Source organism: Danio aesculapii, chromosome 1, assembly GCF_903798145.1.
Source record: "Danio aesculapii chromosome 1, fDanAes4.1, whole genome shotgun sequence".
In the NCBI taxonomy this organism is placed as follows: Eukaryota; Metazoa; Chordata; class Actinopteri; order Cypriniformes; family Danionidae; genus Danio; species Danio aesculapii.
Window position 1 is genome coordinate 34,903,997 of NC_079435.1, and position 27,006 is coordinate 34,931,002.

Consider the following 27,006-nt stretch of genomic DNA (forward strand, 5'->3'; position numbering starts at 1 on the left):
ATATATTAGTATTATTATATTTACATAAAATAGTTTTTTTCTGATTAACAAGTTGATCATTGTATAAAATTTAAGCAAACACTGTTGGTAGCATCATTTGTAGTGCAAAAGGGTTGTGCGTGATTGGCCTTCATTAAGCAATTAACTTCATATTTTTTTATGAACATGAATCACTTTTAAATATTGCATGTAAAAAATAGCTTTAGGCGTATGACATCTTTCCAAGGTAGTTTGCTGGAACATAGCCTTTTTGTCCATTAGATTCAGCGAGCCACCAGTCTTTGTTTCCGCCGAGATCTGAAAACTGAAGGATACGAACGTGCTGGTACTCCTGAAGTGTGAGCTCTTGTTCACAGCGAGCCTTGAATGCATAAACGGCATAGAACTGTGGAGAAAAGAACAGTTAAATCCATCTCTCGTTGTTATCCACTCTTTATATCACCAGTCTGAAAAAAACACTAAAATACAACTTTTAAACATCAGATATCATTTGTGTTTTAACTTCACTGACACAAAACCTCGTAGTGTACAGAAGAAAAAAAATCAAAAGTAGCCTAATTGGGTTGTCGTTCTAAGATCTTTTCTAAGACAAAGCAGCAGATGGCGCCGTCTGACCAAATTTGGAGCTGTTTGTCAACCATTTATCTTTTTAAAATCAATACTACTATTATATTAGTCATTATACTTCTATATGATTATCATCAAATCGTATATAAGGTTTCAGCCTCTAAAACAATTATTTTTTCTAAATATATATAGAATGTTTCACCCCCTTATGTATACAGTATGTTTCTGTTTCAGTAAATTCTGTTTCACTCTACTTGCCTGTACATCTGTCAGAAAGCTACTTGACATTAGGCAAAATACAAAACAAAAAAAAAAACACTAAAATCCTTCTGTGATATTGGTTTAATTTTACATTGCATTCCTCATTTTGTTCAGGAAACGATATAGAAACTGATTTATAAAATGTTCGAGACAAAAAGGATTTAGCTTTTTGCCTCTGTTGGCAATATTGGTGTATCAGGTGTGGAAATATAAATGTAAATAATTGATAATATTTTAAGAGATTTTTTTTTTCTTTTTATTATTTAATATCAACAATGAAACAATTTGCAATTTGTGTTTTTGTTTCATGGACGGTAGGTTACTGGTTTATTCAAAATCAAAGGTTTGTTCAAAATGGATGATTCATTTAGAAATGAAGCAATAACTAATGGATCATTAATTCATTAAATTCAAATTCATTAATTTTCTTTTCGGCTTAGTCCCTTTATTAATCTGGGGTCACCACAGCGGAATTAACCGCCAATTTATCCAGCATTTGTTTTACGCAGCGGATGCCCTTCCAGCCGCAACCCATTACCGGGAAACCCATACACACTCATTCACACACATACATACACTATAGACAATTTAGCTTACCCAGTTCACCTGTACCGCATATCTTTGGACTGTGGGGGAAAACGGAGCACCCGGAGGAAACCCACGCAAACGCAGGGAGAACATGCAAACTCCACACAGAAATGCCAACTGACCCAGCCGGGGTTCGAACCAGATATTGAATGTCAGGGAAATTTATTTATTTATTTATTTATTTATTTATTGTTCCAGTTATGGAATAAGGGATTTTTGTTTGCTTCTATAAATTATCCATAAAAAAGCTCAATTTATGCAGTAAGCAGATTGTTCAGGTTAACTAAGTCTAACATGCCAGGATAATATCAATCTTAAAAGCTTTGGCACCAAGGTGCTCATGGAGACCAGAGTTTGATTCCCGGCTTGAGGTCCTTTGCCGAACCTTCCTCTCTCTTTGCTTCCAATAATTTCCTGTCAATTGTCTACACTGTTCTATCATTAAAGGTTAAAGCCCCCTAAAAATATTTATTTAAAAATGTAAAGACAGAAAAGCTAAATGTAAAATTCATAAAACTACTGAGTTATCAAATATGGCAGTGAAATCAATTCACAACCACTCAAACAAAGTACCTCAGTTTCCAAATCTGAAATAAATATTTTATTCATTGTTGTTCTCAGAGTGGCTATACGATCACATAAAATTATATTTATGCTAAACCATTTTAATACTGTTATTATTTTAATTTGTTATGTTATTATTAATATATAAGCGCAACAGCAGCCCATTTTCCATTCATTGGAGGTCATTAAAATTTAGCCTTTTAGTCAGTGAAAGTCATGGAATTTATTTGTGTCATGTGTCTTACATGTTGGTCATCTGAGGTGTCCAGCTCGTCCTGTGGTCCAGACTGAGGAGACACACTGTCTGAAGTGCTAAAGCTCCTCATGCTGTTGCTTCTGCTGGCCGACACAAACAGACTCAGATTGTCAAAGTCATCCGGCCTCTCCGTCACCTCCCGTTGGGGGTTATAAACCTTCAGGAATGAGGAATACACATATCCCTGCACACCTAAACACACACAAAAAGAAATGTCATTATAAGCAGCAGCAGGAGTCTGGATCACCTAATAGGAGCAAAAGAATGGCGGCTTTGTGAGACTGTAAAAGTGAATGTGATCTTCGACAGATCAGTTTCATTCCTCGAACACACTGACTGTGGGATCTCTGATTACAATTTTCACATTCTTCTTTAACGATACAATTGAAAGATCAGTTTTGTGACAGTGCTGATAAAATTTTCTGAAAAAAATAATTTTTGAGTAAAGAGTCATTTCAAGGGCTTTAGTGACTTTCAGTTGGTTTATTCTCCATTGTAGGCTTATAATGGTTCAAATTTTCTTTTTCTTTTCAGATTAATTGCTGAACCTTTTGCATCGATACAGTATTATCATCATGTGAATGATAACAATACTTCATAATGTATTGCTTAATTGTATTATTTATTGTTTTTTAGATATAAAAACAAAAGTCTTGTCGCCTATCCAAGTTTTAGGAACAGCAAATAATAACTTGACTTCTAGTTGATCATTTGGTATCAGAAGTGGCTTATATGAAAGACAAAGGCCTCTAGATTATGCTTATTTAACCAAAATAAAATATGATCATGCCTTGATTTTTAATTAGGACAGTAAGGTCTGATTTTGCGTAGACAAAAGTCTTGTCACTTAACAGAAAAAAATGTACAGCATAGAATATAAATTCATGGTGCAGTGGAAAAAGAATAAATATTGTGTATGACCCCCATGAGCTTGGAGGACTGCATCCATACATCTCTGCAATGACTCAAATAACTTATTAATAAAGTCATCTGGAATGGCAAAGAAAGCGTTCTTGCAGGACTCCCAGATTTTATCAAGATTATTTGGATTCATCTTCAATACCTCCTGCTTCATTTTACTGCAGACATGCTCAATAATGTTCATGTCTGGTGACTGGGCTGGCCAATCCTGGAGCACCTTGGCCTTGTTTGCTTGCAGGAACTATGATGTGGAGGCTGAAGTATGAAAAGGAGCGCTATCCTGCTGAAGAATTTGCCCTCTCCTGTGGTTTGTAATGTAATGGGCAGCACAAATGTCTTGATACTTCAGGCTGTTAATGTTGCCATCCACTTTGCAGATCTTTTGCACACACCTATATTGAATGTAACCCCAAACCATGATTTTTCCTTCACCAAACTTGACTGATTTTCTGAAAATCTTGAGTCCATGCAGGGTCCAGTCTTCTGCAGTATTTGTAATGATTGGGATGCAGTTCAACAGATGATTCATCAGGAAAATCTATTTCTCAAATTCTGCCACTTTTCCAAATAATCAACTAGAAGTTATTTGTTGCTCTTACAACTGGGGATGACGACAATACTTTTATCAGGTCATGTATGTATATGTTCAGAGAATTTTTTTTTTAAAGTACAGTAGGTAATACTTTACAATAAAACCTCTTCAGTAAATCTTAATGAATTTAAATCACCGTGAGAAAAAGGCAGATTACTACAGTTACAATGTTAATATTAGTTAAAACATATACAACTGCATTTTATTAGTTATTTACTCCATTTAATAAAATGAAATTAATTTATGACTACAGTTTTAACATGTTTATTATGAGGCATTAACTAAGAAAATAACAATCTAAGATTGATAAAAATTTGACCTAAATGTTAACTATTGGAACCTTAATGCACAATGTTAACATACAATAGCCCTATAAATAGTCACAGAATTTTCAAGCAATATTTCAGCATAGTATAAGCCAGATAAGCATGTGAAAATATTATTGTTTAAACTATTAAGCTTAACAATGAAGTCTCCAATCATATGGTGCTGTTATATGAACACCACTGCATTAACAATCTGAATATTCTTAAGAAGCACTCTAAAAGTTGAAATAATAAATAATTATTTACTTTTGTGTTTTGAAGTGTCCACAATATCAATATCGTGCATGTTTATGATCACGATATATTGAGTTGTTGAATATCGGTATATGTCTGCTCCGTTGACCTGAGCTACCTCTACTGTAGATGATAACAGACAAAAAGTCACTTGACACTGCAAGTATAATGGCGGTTCTGTTGGGAAGCAACAGCTCTCTGTGGAGCTGGTGAGAGTCTAGTTCATGTAGCCTATGTGACTAAGGCTTAAAACCTTACGGGATTTCATTACTCTCTGCTGTAAGGTTATGGTGTGCTACAGCTATCAATAGATGCATCTAAAGTTTACACTTATTAATGCTTATTAATACTTATTAATGTCTCCTGGAAAATGTCACCTGGTTTATAGGTTGTGGTTTAATAGTGTAAATAAGGGGAAATGTTCAAAAGAAATTGCCCACATTTTTAATAAAGTAACATTTGTATTAATGTGTTTGAACATAAATGTATAAAATTTTGGATCATCCTGATCAAAAATGATTGAAAGATTAAAAATTCAAAGGACCTGAGCTTATGTTATGAACAAACACTGATTCAGTAATTTTGGTAAATTTTAACTTCATTCAGGTTTAATGTTGTATTTTAATAGGCTATTTCAAGCTTTACAAACTAACATTATATGTACTACAAATAAATATTGGTTCAGAACAGTATATATAAAAAATGGCATTAACCTTGATTCATAAATGCTGTGATTGTACAAACTAACATTTCTAAAGAATCATGTAACCCTGCTGAAAACAACTGCTGGCAATTTAGCTTTGCTAGATAAAAACCATCCATCCATCCATCCATCCATCCATCCATCCATCTATCCATCCATCCATCCACACATCCATCTATCCATCTTCTATTGTTTTCTTATAAATTAAATGTAAATATTCTTTGTTGTTTTGTTTGATGTTTAGATGAATATGCACATTTGTGCTGTGACATTTCCTTGTAATCACAAAAACATAAAAATGAAACTGAAATTACAGTGGTGAAAAGACTTCCACAGCCAGTGGGTACTGTTCCCGAACATTCTTCAAAACATCTTTTATGATTAACATTAAAAAGAATAATGATGATAGAACTTGCATTTATGGGTGGCCTTGGGAAAAAGAAAAATTCTGCTGCTTGTTCAAATTACTTATTTATAATGGCCTGAATCAACACAAATCTAGAGTTTTGGAGGATTTGATTTAAGTTCAATCCACTTAAATCTGTAAAAACAATGAAGTTAACTTAATCGATTTGTGTTGGGACAACATAAAGGATTTGTGTGGAACCCAGCATTATTTTACAGCGTTCAGTGATGACGCTTATAAAAGTCTAACAAACCCAAACAGACTCACCCCCAGTGTGCACTAGCCAGCGGCTGTTGCTGCCCATCGGGTCTCTGTCCTCCAGCAGAGCCACCAGCTCTCCCTCTAGCAGGCTGATGTCTTTTTCCTGACAGGCATTGCAGTTGCGCTTGAGTTGGTAGAGTTGATTCACAGGATACTCTTCCAGGAGCCGAGCCCTCTGTTCTTCGGTTTGTCTGAGGATCTCTGGAGCCTGAACAGAACTTTATTGTCAGACTTTGAAGTTTATTTGAGTTTACTTGTATTTACCATTTGGCTCTCCTACCATTTTCTTTTCTCGTTTCTCAAAGCTCACTTTGCGCTCCATCAGCTTTTGGGAATTTTCTTTGAAGAATCCAAGGTTGCTCAGCTCTTCCATGATAGAACTTTGGACTTCATTGAAGTTTGACAAGGGAACCTAAGATGGAACAAGCAATACTATGGTAAAAATGAAGAGTTCAGGTGCACAAACCTCTAAGTGTCTTCTGAAATGTTGTTCTAAAATGAGCATCCTATGTTTGTGTTCTGTTATTTCACTTAAAAGGCAATGCAAAGAACATATTATTTGCCATAAAAGTGGATTTACTAAACATTCACACAGGAGCTAGAGAAAAATGTCCACTTTAGGAGAAAATTTCAGACAGCATTTAGAGGCTTCTGAACTCTGCATATATTTAAACATGAGTAATTCAGATGAGTTGTTCTCGCAGGCCAGAGCTCCTCTGAAACTATTCAAATTATGTAATGTATTTGTTCTAACATAATCTAAAACACTCAAATTAATAACATTCATTTACACTAAGCTAAAAAAAATGACAACATTATGCTTTTGAGTCTATTTGTTTTATTAAAACTTAAGTCTCATAGGTAATGGAGGAAAGAACATTGAAAAATTATACTCAAGTAAAAATAACATTATTTGCCAAAAATTGTAGTGTAAGAAAAAATATCTGTTCTAGTAAAATGTAGTCCTTCTAAAAGTACTCAAAAGTGTAATGATGTGAAAATTTTTTTTTAATTAAAATGTAGTTTTACTTAAATTAAAATGTAATTTTACTTGCAAAGTGAAATCAGTGTAACCTTATAGGGAGAAATCTAGCTGTGCCGATATATTAACTCTCAGGTTTTGCACTTTGAACCCTAACTTAACCCTAACTTTGAACCCTAACTAAACAAGATGCTACAAACCAAGTTCATGCAGCACTAATAAAATACATAAAAATTGTGCATTTGTTTAAAAACGTAACATTCTGTAGTTGTTGTTTAAAGCCATTTGGTGATTTCAGTCCTTATACAGTAGATATCCTTCATTTTCTCATTATGCAGTCTAAACAGCCTCTCAGTCATTGCATATAATGATTTGGCATCTTCTTTAACACATTTAATGCATCCACAATTCCTGAGAAAAACTACTCAGTTACAGTAATTTGAGTATATGTAATTCTCTACTTTACACCCCTGCCCAGAGGTACATACTGTATAACCAATGGACTTTTGAATATTTTCCCATTAAAGGGGGGCTTTGCATTCACAGTGAACCACTGCTATTGATTGAACAACCACAGTAATGGTTAAAACATCATTTACCCTAAAGGTGTCATTTCAAAAACCAGTATAAATAATTTAAATTTGTACATTTAAAAAAAAAATAACCCTATAGTATGTGTGCGTGTGTGTGTGCATGTGTGTGTGTGAACTACCAAAACTGAGTTTTTGCAAAAACTGTGACATAATGTGCATACGTATTTTCAGAGTCATTTTAAGGTTAAGTACATTCTTTAGCCTTTGGTGTTTGTATTACAGTTAAGTACTCTACGGCATCAGAAGAATGCAGAGTAGGGTGTGATTATACACTCATTCATAATTAGCAAAATCTCCACCTACAACTATGTTGTCTTGCAATGGAATATTCTGGAAGTCCTTTAAGATTTGGCTGCAGTATACTCCACAAATTTAAGAAATACTATAGACTATATGCCTAATGATGAATGAAAGTATGTTTACCAAAGCATTTTAGGCTGTCCAGGTTCAAAATGGCAGAATGGCACAGCATTTTCCAGCTGAAATGCTGGAATGAAATGATTTGGAATTCAAGAGTGTAAAGTATTACTAGTTTTGTAACACAAGTAATATGTTACTGTCTTGAATTACAAACGTGAAAAACCTAAATAACTTGAAGACTTTTACTGTTATCCAGTAACCAGTACTATTGACTAAAACTCCTTTGTTGTTCAGTAGTTGTACAAGTAACAAAAGGGGTTAAAAAATGACAGTGACAGTGATGATTGTGTTGTTCTAGCCAAAGTTTTAGTTATCAACTCTCAGCTAAAAAAAGAAATTAAACAAAGACAGACCAAACAAACTTTCCAGTCCCTCAAAATTCAGCAATTTATCGCTAATTAGCAGGTGTACATTTTTCCAATGACGCTAGTGCCGTCACTGTGAGGGTTAGGAGTGGGGTTAGGTGTGGCCATTTGTTTCACACCAACTAACACTAAGATATTACACTTAGAAAAATCATGAATCCAAATTTTTACATCAGAACAGCTTTATGAATGATTTACAAAAATAAATTATTCTGATTTTATGAATGAGGCCTATTGTGTTTACAAAGTGGCCTGGTATGCGCTTAGCATATTTTGACAATGTTGCTATCTCTAGGCGAATCTTTTCAAAATGAAAGATTACTCTTTAATTTTTTGTACATCGTGAACATGTACAAGTGAATGTATTGTAAAAAAAAATGGGTGTAAAAATGTCTTGTCCCCATAATGAAAAATCTGCAGTGAAAAGGCCTGGGCACAGTTATTTTGTCAGCGGATCTTACTGCATATGTATTGCAACACAAATGACAGGATTTAAATGAATCATGCAACAAGTCAGTTTACTGGTAGCTGCACCATTATTTAATGCCCAAGAAACTGTCGACTCCCCCTCTGCGCTTTTATGGAAAGGTGGCATCACACTTATTTGCCCTGTTTAATAATAAAGCAACATAAAACTAGAAAGCATCATGTAGGCTAGTTATTAAAGTGTTTAATTGTAACATTCTTGTTTCAGGTTCTGTGGAACCCTAGACTCCATATGGATTCAAGATCCTTTATGGTAACAGTATAATAGGCTAATGGTTTGTACAACAAAACATTGTAGACTGTAAATTGTGACATTTGACAACAGAAGTAACCTGATTAGTTTTAAAATCAGTGTTGCCCTTGAGAAAGATCTTATGTCTGTTTCACAAAGCTGGTCTGGGAGTTTATCCAGGTAAGTTTGGATTTAGTTAGAGCAAAAGTCAGTTTTCAAGTTCATGATGGTGAATTAGGTTTGATCAGGTTTCTATAGCCTTGGTAACTTACATTACACAGCTGCCCCGGTGCAGATTTAATTATGGGTTAGAGATTCCAAACCCAAACTAAACCAATCAGCTGTGAGCAAAGTGATGTTTCTGATGCAACAAAGCCATTCCTTGTACCATTCATATTTCTTTGCTCTAAATAAAAGCCTTTTTCAGCCAAAATTATCTTTTATTGCTAATAATTTATATTTCATTAATTCATTCATTCAATCATTTTCTTTTCGGCTTAGTCCCTTTAATAATCAGGGGTCTCCACAGCGGACTGAACCGTCAACTTATCCATCATATGTTTTACGCAGCGGATGCCCTTCCAGCCGCAACCCAACCCCGGGGAACACCCATACACTCTTGAAATCACACACATAAACTACCAATTTAGCTTATTCAATTCACCTGTACAACATGTTGTTGGACTGTGGGGAAAACTGGAGCACCCAGAGAAAACCCACACAAACATGGGGAGAACTTTCAAACACAGAAATGCCAACAGACTCAGGGCTCAAACCAGCGACCTTCTCGATGTGAGGCGATCATGCAACCCACTGCGCCACCAAAATGCCCCATAATTTATATTTCATTCATTCATTCATTCAATCATTTTCTTTTCGGCTTAGTCCCTTTATTAATCCGGGGTCGCCACAGCGGAATGAACCGCCAACTCATCCAGCATTTGTTTTACGCAGCGGATGACCTTCCAGCCGCAACTCATCACTGGGAAACACATACACACATTTACACACGCATACGCTACAGACAATTTAGCCTACCTGTACTGCATGTCTTTGGACTGTGGGGGAAACCGGAGCACCCGGAGGAAACCCACGCGAACGCAGGGAGAACAAACTCCACACAGGAATGCCAACTGAGCCGAGGCTCAACCCAGCGACCTTCTTGCTGTGAGGCGCCAGCACTACCTACTGCGTCACTGCTTCGCCCTAATTTATATTTCATGATTTATAATTATTTATACTTTATTATTACTTTATTTTTTAAAAATGGTTTTAATTGCCAATAAATATTAATAATTCCTTTAAATTCTAATTTACATTTAAATATTTACATATCCATTTGCTTTATTATATATGTCTTTTAGCAGTTTGTGAACTTGTTGATTGTATTGATATGCATTGATATAATAATATTCACTTTAAGTTGCCTTAAATTTTTGCTGCATCAACAGTGTTTATTTCCACCTTGTAAGTGTATTTAAATTGATTATTTTTCTGATATCTATGTCTCCTAATTATCAGCAAAGTAGTGAATTTCTGACTCTAAACTGATCCTCTCCTGTGTTGTGTGATTGCCTGTTTGCTGCACGTGTTACATTTTCAGATACATGCGGTCCAAAGTTAATCACAAACTCTGGGTGAAACCACAAGTTAACTAAGAACGTTTTATCTTGGATTTGTTTGGTTTTGTTAACCCGAAACTTACTCTGCAACCCAGAATTTGTTCAACTGTTTTTGTGCAACAGGCCTCATGCTTTTCTAGCATGAAAAAAATGGCTCTGTCATTTTCTCAATGCTACCTACTAGTTTTTTGATCTAAAAAAAAAAAAAAGCAATTAGGCCTTAACTCACCGGTAGCTGTTGGACAGGTGGTTGAGCTGCATCCATCAGCTTTCGTATTAACTTCACTATACAAATCAAGCAGTTGGTGAGGATGGTCCTGGCGGCTTGGTTGAAGCATTGCAGCTCCTCCAGCAGCTGAGCATTGAGGGCCTGGTAATCTCTTTTAGCCTGACCCTGCTCTTCTTTTGAAGATCGGGAATCCAACTGACTGCAGTAGTCCAAGAGTTTATCATAACGCTTCTGTATTAGCTTTTGTGGTGACGCAAACATTCCCAGCAGGCTGGACAGAGGAGCCACAACCAGATGCTCCATGTGATCTTTCTGAGAAATGAAATACATACACATTTTCTTTTAATGAAAGGAAAGTTTAGGAAACTGATATGGGTGAGAGAGAAGGGGTTCAGTTTGGTGTCTGCAACAATTAAATGTAAACATGATTTCAAATACATTAAAAGCATGTTAATGCATTTATCGACTTTGTTTTAAAGAAGCTTTGTGAAAATAAAATGTGATATAGTTAATCCCTCCATTTGCATGCACATATACATTCATGAATTTTGAATTTTACTCAGACACACATGCATACACACAGGGGATTTATCATTATCGTATTTATGTTCATTTGTGAACGGTGTCTTTATGTGTATTCTTGATGCTTGTCAGATTCAATAGGCTGTATGGGAAGTTTGAAAAGAAATTCGTTGTTGATTTATTTTATGGTAACATTTGAAATCTAGAGAATTGAAAAGACTAGAGAACTGAAATTTTATTTTTTCGTTTGTGTACCCCGTTGATTAAATTATTAGCCCTCTTGTGAAATTTAAATTCATTTTCAAATATTTCCCAAATGCTGTTTAATGGAGAGACAATAATGGTTTGAATAAATGATTTATTTATTTTGTCTTTGCCATGATGACAGCACATACAGTAATATTTTATTAGTTATTCGTCAAGGTACTAGCATTCAGCCTAATGTGTAATTTAAAGTTGAACTAGGTTAATTATGTTAATTAGGCAAGTCACTGAATAACAGTAGTTCGCTCTTAATGGGCTAATGATATTGACCTTAGCAGTTTTTAATGTTTTTTTTAAAATATACTTTTAACTGCAGCGAAAAAAATAAGACTTTCTCCAGAAGAAAAGAATTGGAAATACTTTGAACGTGTATATCTCTGTTAAACATCAAGTGTGTATTTGAAAAATAATAAGAATTTCACAAGAGGGTTAATCATTTTGTCTTCAACTGTTTGTTCCAACGAGTCTACTCATTCCAACTTGGACTTTTTTTTTTTTTTTAAATATGTAAAAGAATAAGTGATCATATTCGATTATATTTTTACCAATGAAAACATCTTGTTGACAAGTAGATAACAGTGGCAAAGTAGAAACATGAAAATAAATAAATTACACTTTTTATTGATATACACTCACAGGCCACTTTATTAGGTACATCTTACTAGTATCCGGTTGCACCCCCTTTTTCCTTTAGGACTACCTTAATCCTTCGTGGCATAGATTCAACAAGGTACTGGAAATATTTCTCAGAGATTTTGGTCCCTATTGATATGATAGCATCATGCAGCTCCTGCAGATTTGTTGACTGCACAACATTGTCATGTTCATGAAACCAGTCTGAGATTATTTGCTCTTTATGACATGGCACATTATCCTGCTGGAAGTAGCCATCATAAAGGCATGGACCACCACCACCAGCCTGAAGCAATAATGCAAGGAAGTATGGATCCATGCTTTCATGTTGTTGATGCAAAATTCAGAACCTACCATCCAAATGTCGCAGCAGAAATCGAGACTCAGACCAGGCAACGGTTTTCCAATCTTCTATTGTCCAATGTTGGTGAGCCTGTGTGAATTGTAGTCTCAGTTTCCTGTTCATAGCTGACAGGAGTGGCACCAGGTGGGGTTTTCTGCTGCTGTAACCCATTTAGCCAAGGTTGGACGTGTTGTGTGTGCTGCATACCTCGGATGTAATGAGTGGTTATTGGAGTTACTGTCGCCTTTTATCATCTTGAACCAGTCTGGCTATTCTCCTCTGACCTCTAGCATTAACACAAGGCCTTTGCGTGCACAGAACTGCTGCTTACTGGATATTTTCTCTTTTTTGTACCAACTCAAGTAAAGTCAAGAGATGGTTGTGCGTGAAAATCCCAGTAGATCAGCAGTTTCTGAAATACTCAGACTAGACCATCTGGCGCCAACAACCATGCCATGTTATTCACTTTTCTTCCCCATTCTGATGCTCGGTTTGAAATAAAGCAGATCGTCTTGACCATGGCTGCATGCCTAAATGCATTGAGTTGCTGCCATGTGATTGGCTGATTAGAAATTTGCGGTAATGAGCAGTTGCACAGGTGTACATAATAAAGTGACCAGTGAACATAATAAAGTGGCCAGTGAACGTATACCCATCATGCTTTAATAGAAATGGAGCATAGTATTTAACTCAGAAATTTCTAACTCAGAAACAGTTATCACAAAGAAACAGCTAGTAGCTATAACTTAAATGAAATAGACTAGTATTTGTTGTTTAAATCAGAACAGTTGAAAATATTTTTTTCAGTGTAGTAAAATTATTAATTTCACAGTGTAGCCTTCTGGTGATCACTTTAAGCTTGTACATCACTCTACTTCCCATTGCTGCCAGGTAATGTTGAAGAGGAACTCTGCTCATTTATAAAGAATTACAATGAATGCGTGAGATAGTTGTGGTTCATCATAATGGTTCATTTTTGTGAACAGAGAAAAGACTTACAAAGTGTTTGTATGGGTCATTGCCATTCTTCTTTTGATGAAAGCCATTTGTGTCTATTTTATCCGGATCCTTCATTATAGCTTCAAGGTCCTGTGCATTTTGAACAGCAACTGATATCATTTCCTACAACATAAAAATAAATATATTAAAACAAGCAAATTAGGGTACAGTACTATTTGGCTTTTAAATCATTTGATGTAATCTGACATCTTAAAAAAACAGTAGTTTCGTAGTAGATTTATATTTTAAAGTTACATAAAGGTCTTTATTTAGTCTTTATTTAAAACATTTTTTATTAATAGCAATGCATTCAGATTCACAGCTCGAAGCTTTTGGATTTTTTCCTTCCCAAAATGCTGAAATTATTGCTTGTCACTATAGCACTGCAAAATACTACATCATCAATGTAGCAGTTTTGAGGCTGATTTAGAGATAGTTTGGAATTGCGTTATTATGACTTAATAATTTACATATTTATTAGACTTTGAATTTCACATTAGACCTGAAAACAAATTAGACCTGAAATCACATTATAAGCTAATCATTTTCATTTTGGTCTCTATAATTGAATGAATGTTTTTAAGAACTGAAGAAAGAATTGCTTTAGAAGAAATAATTGTATTTACAATGCAGAAAGGCCTATTAAAACATGTTATGGGATGTTATAAAATATGTTTAAGGTTTTTACAGAGGTGATTTTATGTTTCTCCCATACTTATAAAATGTGACCACAAAACCAGTCATAAGTGTACATTTTTGGAAAAATAACTGACTAAATAAGCTTTCTATTGACATATGATTTGTTGGACAATATTTGGCTGAGATACTGTTTAGAAGTAAAAACTATTTTAAAATCTGGAATCAGGGGGTTGAAAAAAATCTAAATACTGACAAAACCAGCTTTAAAATTGTCCAAATTGAGTTCTTAGCAATACATATTACCAAGAATATCAATATCAATCAAATATTAAATGTTTATTTGTTTATACCAAGAATTTTATTTAAGAAAATGTCATTGTGGATCTATAGGTATGTTGATATTTTAATAATTTTTGGCATAAAAGTAAAATAGATAATATAAATATACCCATAGAGCTTAAAGACTGATTTTGTTGTCGATGTTGTCTTTTCACTGTACTGTAGATTGTTATGAGAGCAAAATCCCAAAATTAGTCAAACTGATGCATGTAAAACTATGGTCCGTGCCTTTATTGGTGTTATTTTTGGGATACTTAAATTGTAAGACAGTCATGGGTTTAATAAAACATCTTCATACCTGAGTATAGAGCAAATAACAGCTGATGTTTTTTACTAGTTGTCTCACAGCTTTCTCAAGGTTACGGAAAAGTTTTTCCTCCTTGTCAAAAGTTTCATCTCTCACCTGTGAATAAGACAGAAGCCACAACAACACATTCAAATTGAATTTACAGAGGCTTGTGTAAAAGCATACTTATTTTTCTTCTGCTTCTTAAATGTACCTGTGGCTCGACACCAGTGAGAATTTTAAAATAGCTGGTCAGGCGGTCAGATTTCTTTCTGATGGAATGAATGTTGAACTTGTTTAATTTACCCATCAGTGAGGTTTCGTCATCACTCCTCTTATACTTCAGCACTGAAACAACAAGCTATTTATTATTTGCTCGCTCAAATACCCCATAAAGGGAAAAAAAATGAATGCAAATTAAATAAATAAATATGCACCAGTGTTTTTGAGAACTTCTACTCAAAAGGTCAATGTTAAACTGAGTTACAATAAGTTGTAGCATAAACAAAGCATTTTAAGTTGATTTTTTTAAATGAAGTTGCTCCAATAGTTTGAGTTGTAACCCTGGCACCAGTTAATGTCAACAGAAAGCAAATATAATATTTCACTTGTTTATTATTAATGAAGCCATGTTTCTTTTTGTTTTTCATCTTAAAGTATAAGTATTAAGTATAAATTACATTATTAAAGGGATATTTCACTCACAAATAAAAATGCTCTCACAAAATACTCACCCTAGAATGGTTTAAGAAAGAAACTGAACTATACCTTTATGTTAACGGAATGGCCAACATTATTTTGTCAACATAACACATCTGAAATATTTTTCACACAACACTTGCACTATTAGAAATAAACTTGTGTAGCTCAAGCTATATAAATAAATGTGGCCCTGGACTACAAAACCAGTCATAAAAGTGTATATATTTGGAAATTGAGATGTATGTGTTATCTGAATAAATAAGTGTTCAATTAATGCAAACTTTGTTAGGATGAGATAATGCATGGTCGAGATACAAAAATGTGAAAATCTAGACTCAAAACAATCAAAATTTTGCATTTAAAGTTGTCTAAATCAATGCACCTTACTAATAAAAAATGAGTTTTGATACATACAGTTGAAGTCAGAATTATTAACCCCCCTGAATTATTAGCCCACTGTCCCCCCCCCCAATTTCTGTTTAACAGAGATTTTTTTTTCCCAACACATTTCTAAACATAATAGTTTTAATAACTCATTTCTGATAACTGATTTATTTTATCTTTGCCATGATGACAGTACATAATATTTTACTAGATATTTTTTAAGACACTTCTATACAGCTTAAAGTGATATTTAAAGGCTTAACTAGGTTAATTAGGTTAACTAGGCAAGTTTGGGTAAATAGGTAAATATAGCTTAAAGGGGCTAATAATATTGACCTTAAAGTGGTTATTAAAAAAATAAAAAACTGCTTTTATTCTAGCCGAAACAAAACAAATAAGACTTTCTCCAGAAGAAATAATATTATCAGACCTACTCTGAAAAATTTCCTTGCTCTGTTAAACATCATTTGGGAAATATTTAAAAAAAAAATTCAAAGGGGGGCTAATAATTCTGACTATACTACTGTATAATATACTACTGTATATGGTATTACATTTACAAAACATCTTCATGGACCATGGACTATACTTAATATTCTAATGAATTTTGTCAAAAAAGGAAAATCGATAATTTTGACCATATCCATTCAACATTAGAGTAAATGTCTCACCTATGTCTTTCCTCCTCTTAAATTCATTAATGTTGATGTTAATGATCTTCACAGTTGTAAGAGCTTCCTGTAAAGGCCTGTGGTCAGGGTGATCTGTGGGTGTTGCATTCCACAGTTCAGCCAGTAGAAGTGGGTATTTCATGACACGCTGCACTGGTTTAATGAGTAGAGAACCCATGTCAAGCAAATTGGGCTTCCCTCTAAAAATGATATTAAATGAAGAAACGGGGAGGGGGGAGCAGAAACATTAAAACATGGTTTAGACATTTTATTTACTGAATACACTGTGTTTTCTATATGTTTTATGTTTTTGTAGCTCACATGATATAGAGCATAGAGTAAGTATGGATTGGATTCACTCTTAAAAATCTGAATGTCATAACCCAACATTGAATCAAATCAATGCAATCTCGTGGCAATTCATAACTTTTTGATTTAGTGGCTAATTTGTATCAATTCGTATGATCTCATTTGTACATTTTAGAATCATTTTCTATTCCCCAATAAGGTGTAAGTTTAGGGACATGTCTCCTTTAAAAAATTGTACATGTTTATTTGAATGGAATCACATTTTTACAAATTAGCCACTATTCTGACAATAAGTAAAATTGTTATATTTCCTTGTGAGATCATTCAAGCCCAATATTGCGTTAAATTCAATTTTAATTGACACTTTTGAACATTATGAGTATTTTTGTCCATATCTGACTCAACATTTTGTTACAACAAGCCAGATTTTTTAGAGTGTATTTTTAAAAGTCACAGGTTTAATTACATTCTTATAAAATGTATTGTAATTCTTATATTAATGTATTAAATTGTATTAAATCTCTATTGGTTCACTACTACTGTGTGCAATCTTTATAACAGTGTTTAGGTCAAGAAATGCATACTTACTCAAGGTCATATATTTTCCTGTGTGAGAAGAAACAACACATCATTAAATGTCAGTATCAGAACTTTACACTTATATTTTAGAGATGAATGCAGTTAACATCATTACTTGAGTGCTGCTATGCATCTTCTGAACTGCTGCTGAATATCCTCCTGTGCTTCATAAGACTTGAGCGAGGCATTAGCTTCATCGTGATGATAGCAGTAAATTTTATATACTTCCTCCATGACAGCTTTGGTTTGGATAAACACTTCTCCTAATAGAACAAAATGAAAAGGTAAAGTTGGAGACAGGGTTGGGCAAAAATACAATGAAATGATTTTATAATAAAATACCAAATACCATGAATTTAAGTGTTTCAAAATAAACTACAAATTACAACAGACAAAAAATTTATCAAAATAAAATACTGTATTTTAAAAACACTATTGTGGACTTCTATAAGCATTTTTTTTTTCTGGTTTTTGTGTATGTTTTGCCTTTCTGGGCTGTTTCTGCATGTCATGATAATTTGCTAATCATGGATCATGGATTACTCTTTTGTGGATTGCCTTGGGCACTACTGTTTGCTTCTGTTTTACCCCTGCCTGTTAGATCATTCTATTTCATTAAAGCTGCATTTGAAACCTTATCTTTGTCATCACCCCAATTCACAACAAGTGGCTCACTTCTCTGATTTAGCATAAATGCATTCACATCAGGAGTGAATTATTTCCCAGATTTAGGCAGACTCGGGCGAAGTTCACATGGACACCTTAGTTCAGAAAACAGTGTTTACTTTCCCCAGATGTAACAAACATATCATATGAAACAAACAGATATTAAATGGTGAGCACCATGTGAACATGACTGAGAAGAGTTCACTGCATGCAGTGCAGACTGCATTTTAAACAATTACACATATGTCTGAGCTCAAATGTAGATCAGATACATTTATGTTAGTCACATAAGAAGATTTTCCCATGTACAGCTTCAGTGATTATATCAAAAATTGCTGTGAAAGTGCATAAGGTCATGGTCCCATGGTCCCCATCCCAGGTAGTTCATTTTGCTGTGAAAGCCCCTGATAAATCAGAGACTAAGCCAAAGGAGAGTAAGTGAGTGAGTGAGTGAGTATTTCTACTACTGGTTACTTGTTTCCAACCTTCTTCAAAATATTTTCTATTGTGTTCAACAGAGAATTGAAAGCTCATCATGAATTGAAACCATTTGTGGGAGAGTAAATTGGGAGTAAATGTTTATTTTTTTGGAGAACTACCCCATTAATGTTTTATAGTATTTATTTTTTTAGGCATATTTGTTTATGATTTTAGGGAAATAGACTAAAGTGTCTGTATACCACAGGTCAAGAAGTCTATGTCCTGTGTATTTTATAGTAAAGCAAGCGCATTTGTGTGACATGTTTTTGTAGGACTGAAAATTAATTTCTGTTATCCTAACCCTAATCGAATCTAATAATCAAAAACAACAATCAGATTGAAACAATAACACAATATTTATACTTAAAGTATGAGTTAATTATTGATGCTGGTGGAACACAATAATAATATATATTTTAATGTAATAATAATATATTTGAAAATGACCTATAAGCTGTGTTTCAGGGTCAGGGTCAGCTATGGCATCTTGGAGCCTTAGGAGCAGATCACTAGAGACATCACACACAGACTCAATGTTGGTGAAAATTCGATCCACATCCACAACCTACAACAAAGTAAATTCATTAGACTCCAATTCAATTAATGCATCAAATATAGAAATGGCAAGTAGATGCTTAACAATCCAATATATTCTAAACCTGTTCTAAAGTGCTATACAAATAAAGGTGAAATGAACTGAATTCTAGTTTTGCAGTTAAAATATAGTGTGTTTAACATGTAAAGGCCCAACAAACTATCAGTAAGGTTCACATGAACCGGTAGCTGCGGCCGTAATTTTTTTGTATTGTGACACAGATAGAGAAATGGAATATTAAATGACACAACAGTGGGCGTAGCTTGTTTTTCTACTGTGAGCTGAATTGATGTATTAAAGAAGGCATTTCATTTAGAAAGATTGGAAAAAGAGTTTAGGGAGAGTTATTTCAACCTAACAGACGCCTCCTCCTCACCATTCCTCTTTGTTGTCAAACCTGACAGTTGCAGCACATGGTTATCTACAGCATGGTTAGGCACGCCCATTTGCTAAGATATACATAATCTGACTATTTAACTGAAAAACGTGCTTTTACAGATTTCAATTAAAGATTCAATTTTTTTTTCTTAATGACATGCACAGATGAATTGTTCACCACAAAACTAGCAATGTGAATTAAAAAAATCTTATGGTTAGTTTTGATTTATAGAGGACTTTAAAGTTCTTGACTAAGACAGACGTTTCATGCACAAATCTAAGAGAATGTGGAACTGCGAACATGCCTGTGCTTCTCTCAGAGGAAGCAGAACTTCATTTATGCAAAGCTCCAAGTCCCGTTGATAATCTCCCTCCGTCCTGACCAGCTCCTCAATGACCTTTGACCTTTTTATCATCTTCCTGTGACGGATCTCTTCTGGATCCATGGCTGGAGATGCAAGTGAGGAGCGACCATGGGGTGACATTTTCTCTGATGTTAGGAGAAAAAATAAGATCAATTAGTTTGCGTAGTTTATGTTTACAATGAGAAACAAATGAGATTTAAAAAGGTAAAAGAAGATAGTAAATAAAAGAAGGCCCAAGACAAAGCCTTGAGTAACAGGTGAGGAATATGATGATTTATTTATCTAAATATTTTAATTTGGACAAACTGAGTGTGGAATCAGAGAAATCAAGAGCTAAATCAAGTGAGTAGAACAACTTTAAAGCCAACTGAGGTTAATATCTAAAATATCTTGATAGGTAATGGTAAGGCTGGATTTAAATCAAGCAAAATAAGCCACCAACAACAAATTGTTTGTCATTTTTAATATGCAATGAGAACATTGTTCTAACATTTTGTTTTCTGAACAAAAGCCTTTTCGTTCTTAGCATTTGCTACCATTTATGCATAGTAAGCAATACGTAATAAGTTGCAATAAACATTTATTTAACAATATAAAATGAAACTGAAAACCTTAATAAACATAAACGGTAACAAAATGCTAAGAACATAAAGTATGCTGTTCAAAAAGTATTTTTTAAAAATAATTATTTGAGTGTTGTGGTGTTTTGTATTTATAATTTATTTCTTTGACTTTATGTGTACATTCTGCAATCAGTATTTACACTAGCGTGTGGAAAAGCTGCTAGTGATGAACTTTGCTCCATCATGGCTTTCTCCTTCCTTTCCCCAGTGTTTATTATATTTGTTGTCGGCACACTTTAAAGGTACTTAACCGATTTTACCCAGCAGGCACACAATGTCATAAGACGTTATTATTAAGTTATATTTAGGTCAAGTGACCAAAATTCAATGTCTAGCCACTGTCTAAGGACAACATTATTTTATGTCAAAAAATTACATCAAATAATGTTGATAATTTGGTTGATTTTATTTTGTGTTGGAGAGTTCCAAAATCCAACATTGAGCCAACATCTTAAATACTGATGTCATTGGGGTACAACGTCAATCTGATATCATGTTGATGTCCTGTGCCTGCTGGGTAGTAGAAGCATGCCCTGCAGAAAAGGGTTCTTGGATGTACCTGTGTGTGTATAACTTGTATTCCTCACTTTATGTTCGCCATTAATGCAGAAATGTCAGTAAATCTTAACCTTGGGACTTTTTTTGGCCCACATGAGATAAAATTGTCATAAATTGTAAATGTAAAATTCCAGAATGTTTTTGTGATGGTCAGGTTTATGGTAGGCTTGTGGTGGGGGGATATAATATATAATTTGTACAGTATAAAAATCATTACGCCTATGGGAATTCCCCATGAAGATAGGTGTGTGTGTGTGTGTGTGTGTGTGTGTGCGTGTGTGTGTGTGTGTGTGTGTGTGTGTGCGTGTGTGTGTGTGTGTGTGTGTGTGTGTTTGTGTTAACTTTAATTAAAAGTCGATCAGCAATGTGATTTTGTATTGAATAAAAGATCTAAATATAGATCATAATTTGCACACTTTTGCTATAATCTACATGAAGCTAAAAAAATTATGTCATGCTGCCCGCAAAATGAAAGTTTAACAAAGCGGCATGTAGTCTGGGAAGTGAGATGATTCTTTCTAATCACCTCCATGTAACACTTCCTCCTTACAGAGACAGTGAAAGACAGAGGCCACAGGCAAAGGTGGGGTCAAGTCTCATATTACTTTTTGGCACAGTATTACTATGCTGTAAAAACCTTAACCATGCCTTTTATATCTGTAGTCCAATCTCAAAAATGATTTAGCATTTAGACTAATCATTACATGTATTTTTAATTTTGTCAAGTATAAAAAAATGACTGCAGTAAGGAGCTGAGTTTCCCTTGCATTTAATGATAATCATGAATTAAATTAATGAAAAGATCCACACAGTTTAAATAGATGCTTTTAACACTAAGCTCCCATACTAAAAACTAAATTATTTTTCTTCAAGTTAAATGTTTTTGTTCTTTTTCAAACATGACTTATTATATTTATTTTTCTACTGGAGAAATTTTATTTATTTATTTTTTGTCTGGCTGTAATTTGTAAAAATATAAAATTGGGAAGATTAGTATGAACAAAAACATTAGCCCCCATAAGAAATTATTTTCTTCAATTGGCTACAGAACTGTTGTCCAATGACTTGCCTAATTATCTTTGCCTACCAACTGTAAATAACATAGTTACGCCTAAAAATTGCACTTTAAGCTGAATACTCGATTCTTACAAAATAACTAACTTTATGTGCTGACATAGCCATAGACAAAACAAATTGTTGTTAGAAATGAGTTGTTAACTGTATTAAGTTTAAAAACTGTCTTGAGAACTTGAGGAGCAATTAAACAATTTATTTATTATTATATCATTACTACCAGACTGACAGGAAGGTCACAAGAAAAATGAATGAATCAACGAGTACACTCTTAACCCAAATTGTTGATAAAAAAAACTGTGCGGAAACCTGTTGCCTTAAACCACTCAAACTTTTGCACAAGGCAAAACAAAAGTTTAATGTAATTTTAAATTGAAATATTGAAAGATATCATTGTTTAGTAAAGTAGTAAAAGCCAAATCATCCTCAAAGGTCATTAATTGACACCCTCAGAAATATCTGTGTCCTTGTTCGCTGTTTATGGCATTGAATATTACATTATTTTACAGTAAAATTTACAGCATATTTAATTAATTTATAAGTTTCCACTGTACATGTAGGAGTAATTTACCTTTAACAACTTTTTCTGTACATTTGCATTTTGCATTAATTTCTTCTGAAAAAATACAATTGCATTCTTTCCAGGACACAATACTCTCACTCATATGTGCAGGAAATGTGCAAAGCAAAGATAAAATTTGAGGAGCAAGTCTTAGACAAAGAGTTTGCTTATGACAATAGAGGATTATATTCCACTCATCTCATTCACACAGACTCATATAACAAATCGCTGCCCTACAATTTACCTACAGTTCATGTGCTTACTGATGCAGAATAAATCTGAATATGACACCAAGCTTAAGCTAATACAATTTATTCAAAATTATAGCAAATGTTGCATAATTCAAATACTATTAAAACATTCTCCAGTGAACTTGAATTTATCTGACTGAGCAGTTTAAACAGGCAGAAGGTTCTCATGAAAGGAAAGCACAAAGCCTTTCACAAGACTTTTCACTGAAGGCAGACTAATGGAAACCTGTGCCGCGCAGAACAGATCACATTTCTGCAGGTAAACGTGACCTGACTAAACTTGATTTACTGAAGTCCAAGTTGCCTTTGTATTGCATCCATAACTATTTAAAAATTATTTTCAATGAACTAAAAGCCTCAAGCAAGACTCCAATCCTGCACCTTCTCCGCTTGGTTTGTCTTAATAACACAAAGCAAACACACATTAAATATATCTCTTATACACACAAGTGGAACCTGCCCTGCAAGTGCCCATTAAGAGCTTCTGTCTCATGTGATCAAGTGTTTGCTTAGGACATTGTTTTTTTGTTTTCTTTTTTTAAAAAAGGGGATATCATATTTCAAACACATTTACACAATCATACATTACCAAGCAGCTAATACACTGTCATTTTATTTAGTTGATTGTTTCATAACATAGCATGAGGCTTGAGTTATCCAGAACAATCAGGTTTATGAGCGTTTCCTGTTCAGGGATCAACATTTCCTCAATGATGTCATCATATTTGACTTTAAATGTGCCACATGATATACAGCTGGCTGTCAATGTCTAGTATGTTGTAGAGACTAAATCTCTTGAAAGTAAGCTGATGTAAACAGTAATTCCATTTTTTTAACATTCGATGAACAAATCTAATAAGTAACAAGATTAATTAAAATTAATAATTAATTTGTTGCAATATTTATTAATCTTGTTAACTAATGTTATTTAATAAAAACACATGTTCATTGTTAGTTCACTTGAGCATACACTAAAAATGCTGGGTTCCACGTAATCGATTTGTGTTGGAACAACATGAAGGAATTAAGTTCACTGATTAGTTTCTACAAATTAAAGTGGATTGAACATAAAACAAATACGTTTTTTAAAACGAATTGTGATGTTTTAGCCTATTTAAAATAAGTAGTTTGAGCAAACAGCGAACATGTTTTTTTGAATGTTTAGTATGAGTACATTTTGAAACTTAACCCTAACTAATAATCATTTTTATTTTTACATTTTTGTTGTCATTGCCAATTCATGTAACACAAAGTTAGCTGTTGCTAAAAAATGAAAATAGAAGTAGCCTAAAATCTAATTTTTTTAAAATATGACTGCCAATACAGTATTTTAAACCTCAAACAAAAATGTGGTCACAACTAAAATTAAAATTTGCGCATATATTCTTCAGTGTTTCAGACACATCGTTTCATTAAGCAGATTTCAGAACATAAAATGGTTTGTTTACTTTTTAAAGATGAATTGTAAAGTCTCAGAATTCTCCTTGACACGAGTTCAGTGGATGACAGCTCATTTTGTTTATGTAAGAGCTATTGTCTGAAAACACTGAAGCTTGTATGACAAGACTGTCCTCATACCTGTAGCTGTCAGAGGTACTCAATGTCATGACTTGGCTGCCCTGAAAATCTTCATTCCCTCTTCAGCTGATGTAGATAAACTAGTTGTAATCTTTTTATGTGTATTAATGTGTGTGTGTGTGTGTGTGTGTGTGTGTGTGTGTGTGTGTGTGTGTGTGCATGTGTAAATGTGTCTGTGTACAGGAGGAAGCATACAAATCAGATTATCTGATAAGATTTTGAGAAATATTACAAAATAAAAAATCCAGAATAATACACAAATAATAACAGAAATATTTACAGCATTAGTAGTGATAGTAAAATGAATTAATAATACAAACAACAACTATAATAATAATAATAATAATAATAATAATAATAATAATAATAATAATAATAATAACAATAATAAAGTTGTCAGTAAGTTTGTGACGAGATAAAAACAAGTAAGGAGGTCAGCAAAAATAATAAATACTGAAATAAGATACCCCTGATCCCTTAGCCCATATCTAGTTGAACTAGTTTTCAACAGCTGATGTCATTCTGAAGTTATGATTATGATGACAGTCATATCATTACTACCAGACTGACAAGAAGGTCACAAAAAAAATGAATGAATCAACGAGTACACTCTTAGCCCAAATTGTTGCTAGAAAACTGTGTGGAAACCTGTTGCCTACCCGTTGCCAACTGTTTGCCTACTAAACAGCCCTAATTGTATTATATACTATAACTTAGATTATATGTTCATTCAACTAGGACTATTTAGTTTAACCTTGAGTAAAAACCAAAGTGCTTTATGGCAACAGGTTTTCTTGCAAAGTCAACTATTTGGGTTAAGAGTGTAACTTTATATTTCTTTTCCATCACATGCAAAAAACTGCAATGTGGGAAAACACACACTAAAGATTAGATAATAACTAGAAACTTCCTGATAAAGTAAACAAGGTAAGTACTGTGGCTGGGCTTGTTTACGACTATTCCACAACCATGCTCAACACTGTGGCCGAGGAACAGTTTGCATATGTGACATCAGTCCAGTGGGAATACATCTTTCTTTCTGTAACGTAACAACGCAACAGGTGCTAAGCATCAGCACACACACACACACACATGCCCTCTGTTTTAATTCACTCCATACAAAGATCTAATGGAATTTGAGATTGGGGCCTTCAAAAGTGCATAATTGAAATTAAAGCAGCTCTGTGCTAACCTGCTGCTCTGCGGGATGATGGAAAAATGAGTGACAAAGTAAAGATGTGTTGCTGTTTGCACAACAAAGACTCTCAGAGCTTTACGACAAAAATAACTCATGACTAACAAAATGCTTGTGACAAAACACATAACATCCAGCTTGTGAATAATAAAATGAATTACCTTTAAGTTTAGAACTGTATTCTGTCTTGTCAGATTGGCTCCTTCTCACCAATGTTGCGATGCTGATGTCACCTTTGGAAGAGTCATCATCCACAATAGTGTCTGTCTTCCTCCTTTCCAGGTATCTTATGAAAAGTCTATTTCTCCTTTTAATGGTTTTGTCCTTGTCCCTTTTCTCCCCTTTTTCATTCTCCCTGTCATGCCCGCTGGCCTGGCTGGGATCCATGTTGACCCTCTTCTGCTCCCTCTTGTTTGGCTGCCTGGAGTTGAGGTGAAAGAGAGAGTCTGGGAAGAGGAACAGGTGCAGTGTTGCGTCTACTGCTGTGTAAACTCACTCCATGCAGGTAAACCCTCCCCCTGGCTCTGTTTCCGCCATACCTGCCTCAGGAGAGCTGTAGCCACTCCTCCGCCATTTTCTCTTTACAAAAAAAATGACACTTATGAAGCTACAGATGAGGTGTTCTGAACTTTTGATAGTTTTGTCTGCCTTAAGTAGTAGGTATATGGCTTAAATTGTGATTCTCACAGGGAATTATCTTGCAGAGTTACCTGAATTTGCAAGAAAGCATTTGCATACTTGTTGGACATGTGGAAAATGACAAAGACAGAAAGTATCTGACCAGCAGCCAGACATGGCACAAGTAATAGGTCTGTCTGTCTATCTATCTATCTATCTATCTATCTATCTATCTATCTATCTATCTATCTATCTATCTATCTATCTATCTATCTATCTATCTATCTATCTATCTATCTATCTATCTATCTATCTATCTATCTATCTATCCATCCATCCATCCATCCATCCATCCATCCATCCATCCATCCATCCATCCATCCATCCATCCATCCATCCATCCATCCATCTATCTATCTATCTATCTATCTATCTATCTATCTATCTATCTATCTATCTATCTATCTATCTATCTATCTATCTGTCTGTCTATCTATCTATCTGTCTGTCTATACAAACAAATTAGAAATTGTAATAAGCATACCTTGAAAATCTGTTTGTCAGTGTCATGTATGAAGCAAAACAATCCTCTTCGACTATTGGAAATTTTGTTTTGGATGGGTGCAGATAGTTAATATTAAACAAGAAGGAGGGTCTAATGACTTCACTCTGAAGGGCATGACAAAGGTCGACATATCAAACAGGCCTGTAAAGTTTTCGATTTGTGTCAACATTTACATAGCATTACGACAACACTGGTGTATATATCAACATTAAGACCAAAT

The 27,006-nt window shown here is 34.2% G+C and overlaps 1 protein-coding gene across 1 annotated transcript; it reads right to left on the bottom strand.

The window, feature by feature from the left end:
- arhgef38 (Rho guanine nucleotide exchange factor (GEF) 38) lies at positions 1-26,144 on the bottom strand. The gene is made up of 14 exons (XM_056459248.1): positions 25,765-26,144; positions 19,703-19,887; positions 18,872-18,989; positions 17,394-17,541; positions 17,288-17,305; positions 16,391-16,590; positions 14,848-14,981; positions 14,646-14,750; positions 13,370-13,492; positions 10,609-10,920; positions 5,960-6,091; positions 5,686-5,887; positions 2,226-2,428; positions 1-385 (listed from the first exon to the last, which is right to left on the bottom strand). Exons 1-14 carry the CDS (start codon positions 25,988-25,990, stop codon positions 203-205), a joined length of 2,289 nt encoding a protein of 762 aa, XP_056315223.1. The 5' UTR covers positions 25,991-26,144; the 3' UTR covers positions 1-202.
- Between the last annotated feature and the right edge of the window lie 862 nt (positions 26,145-27,006).

What these genes read in the sequence shown, in the direction of transcription:
- arhgef38 (XM_056459248.1), bottom strand. Translation starts at nt 25,990, where the DNA reads ATGGATCCCAGCCAGGCCAGCGGGCATGACAGGGAGAATGAAAAAGGG. An exon ending in TAAGAGGAGGAAAGACATAG is followed by an intron (nt 14,982 to 16,390) that starts GTGAGACATTTA and finishes TTGTTGTTTCAG; the next exon opens with TGCTGAAGTATAAGAGGAGT. An exon ending in ACACCTCAGATGACCAACAT is followed by an intron (nt 386 to 2,225) that starts GTAAGACACATG and finishes TTTTCTCCACAG; the next exon opens with TTCTATGCCGTTTATGCATT.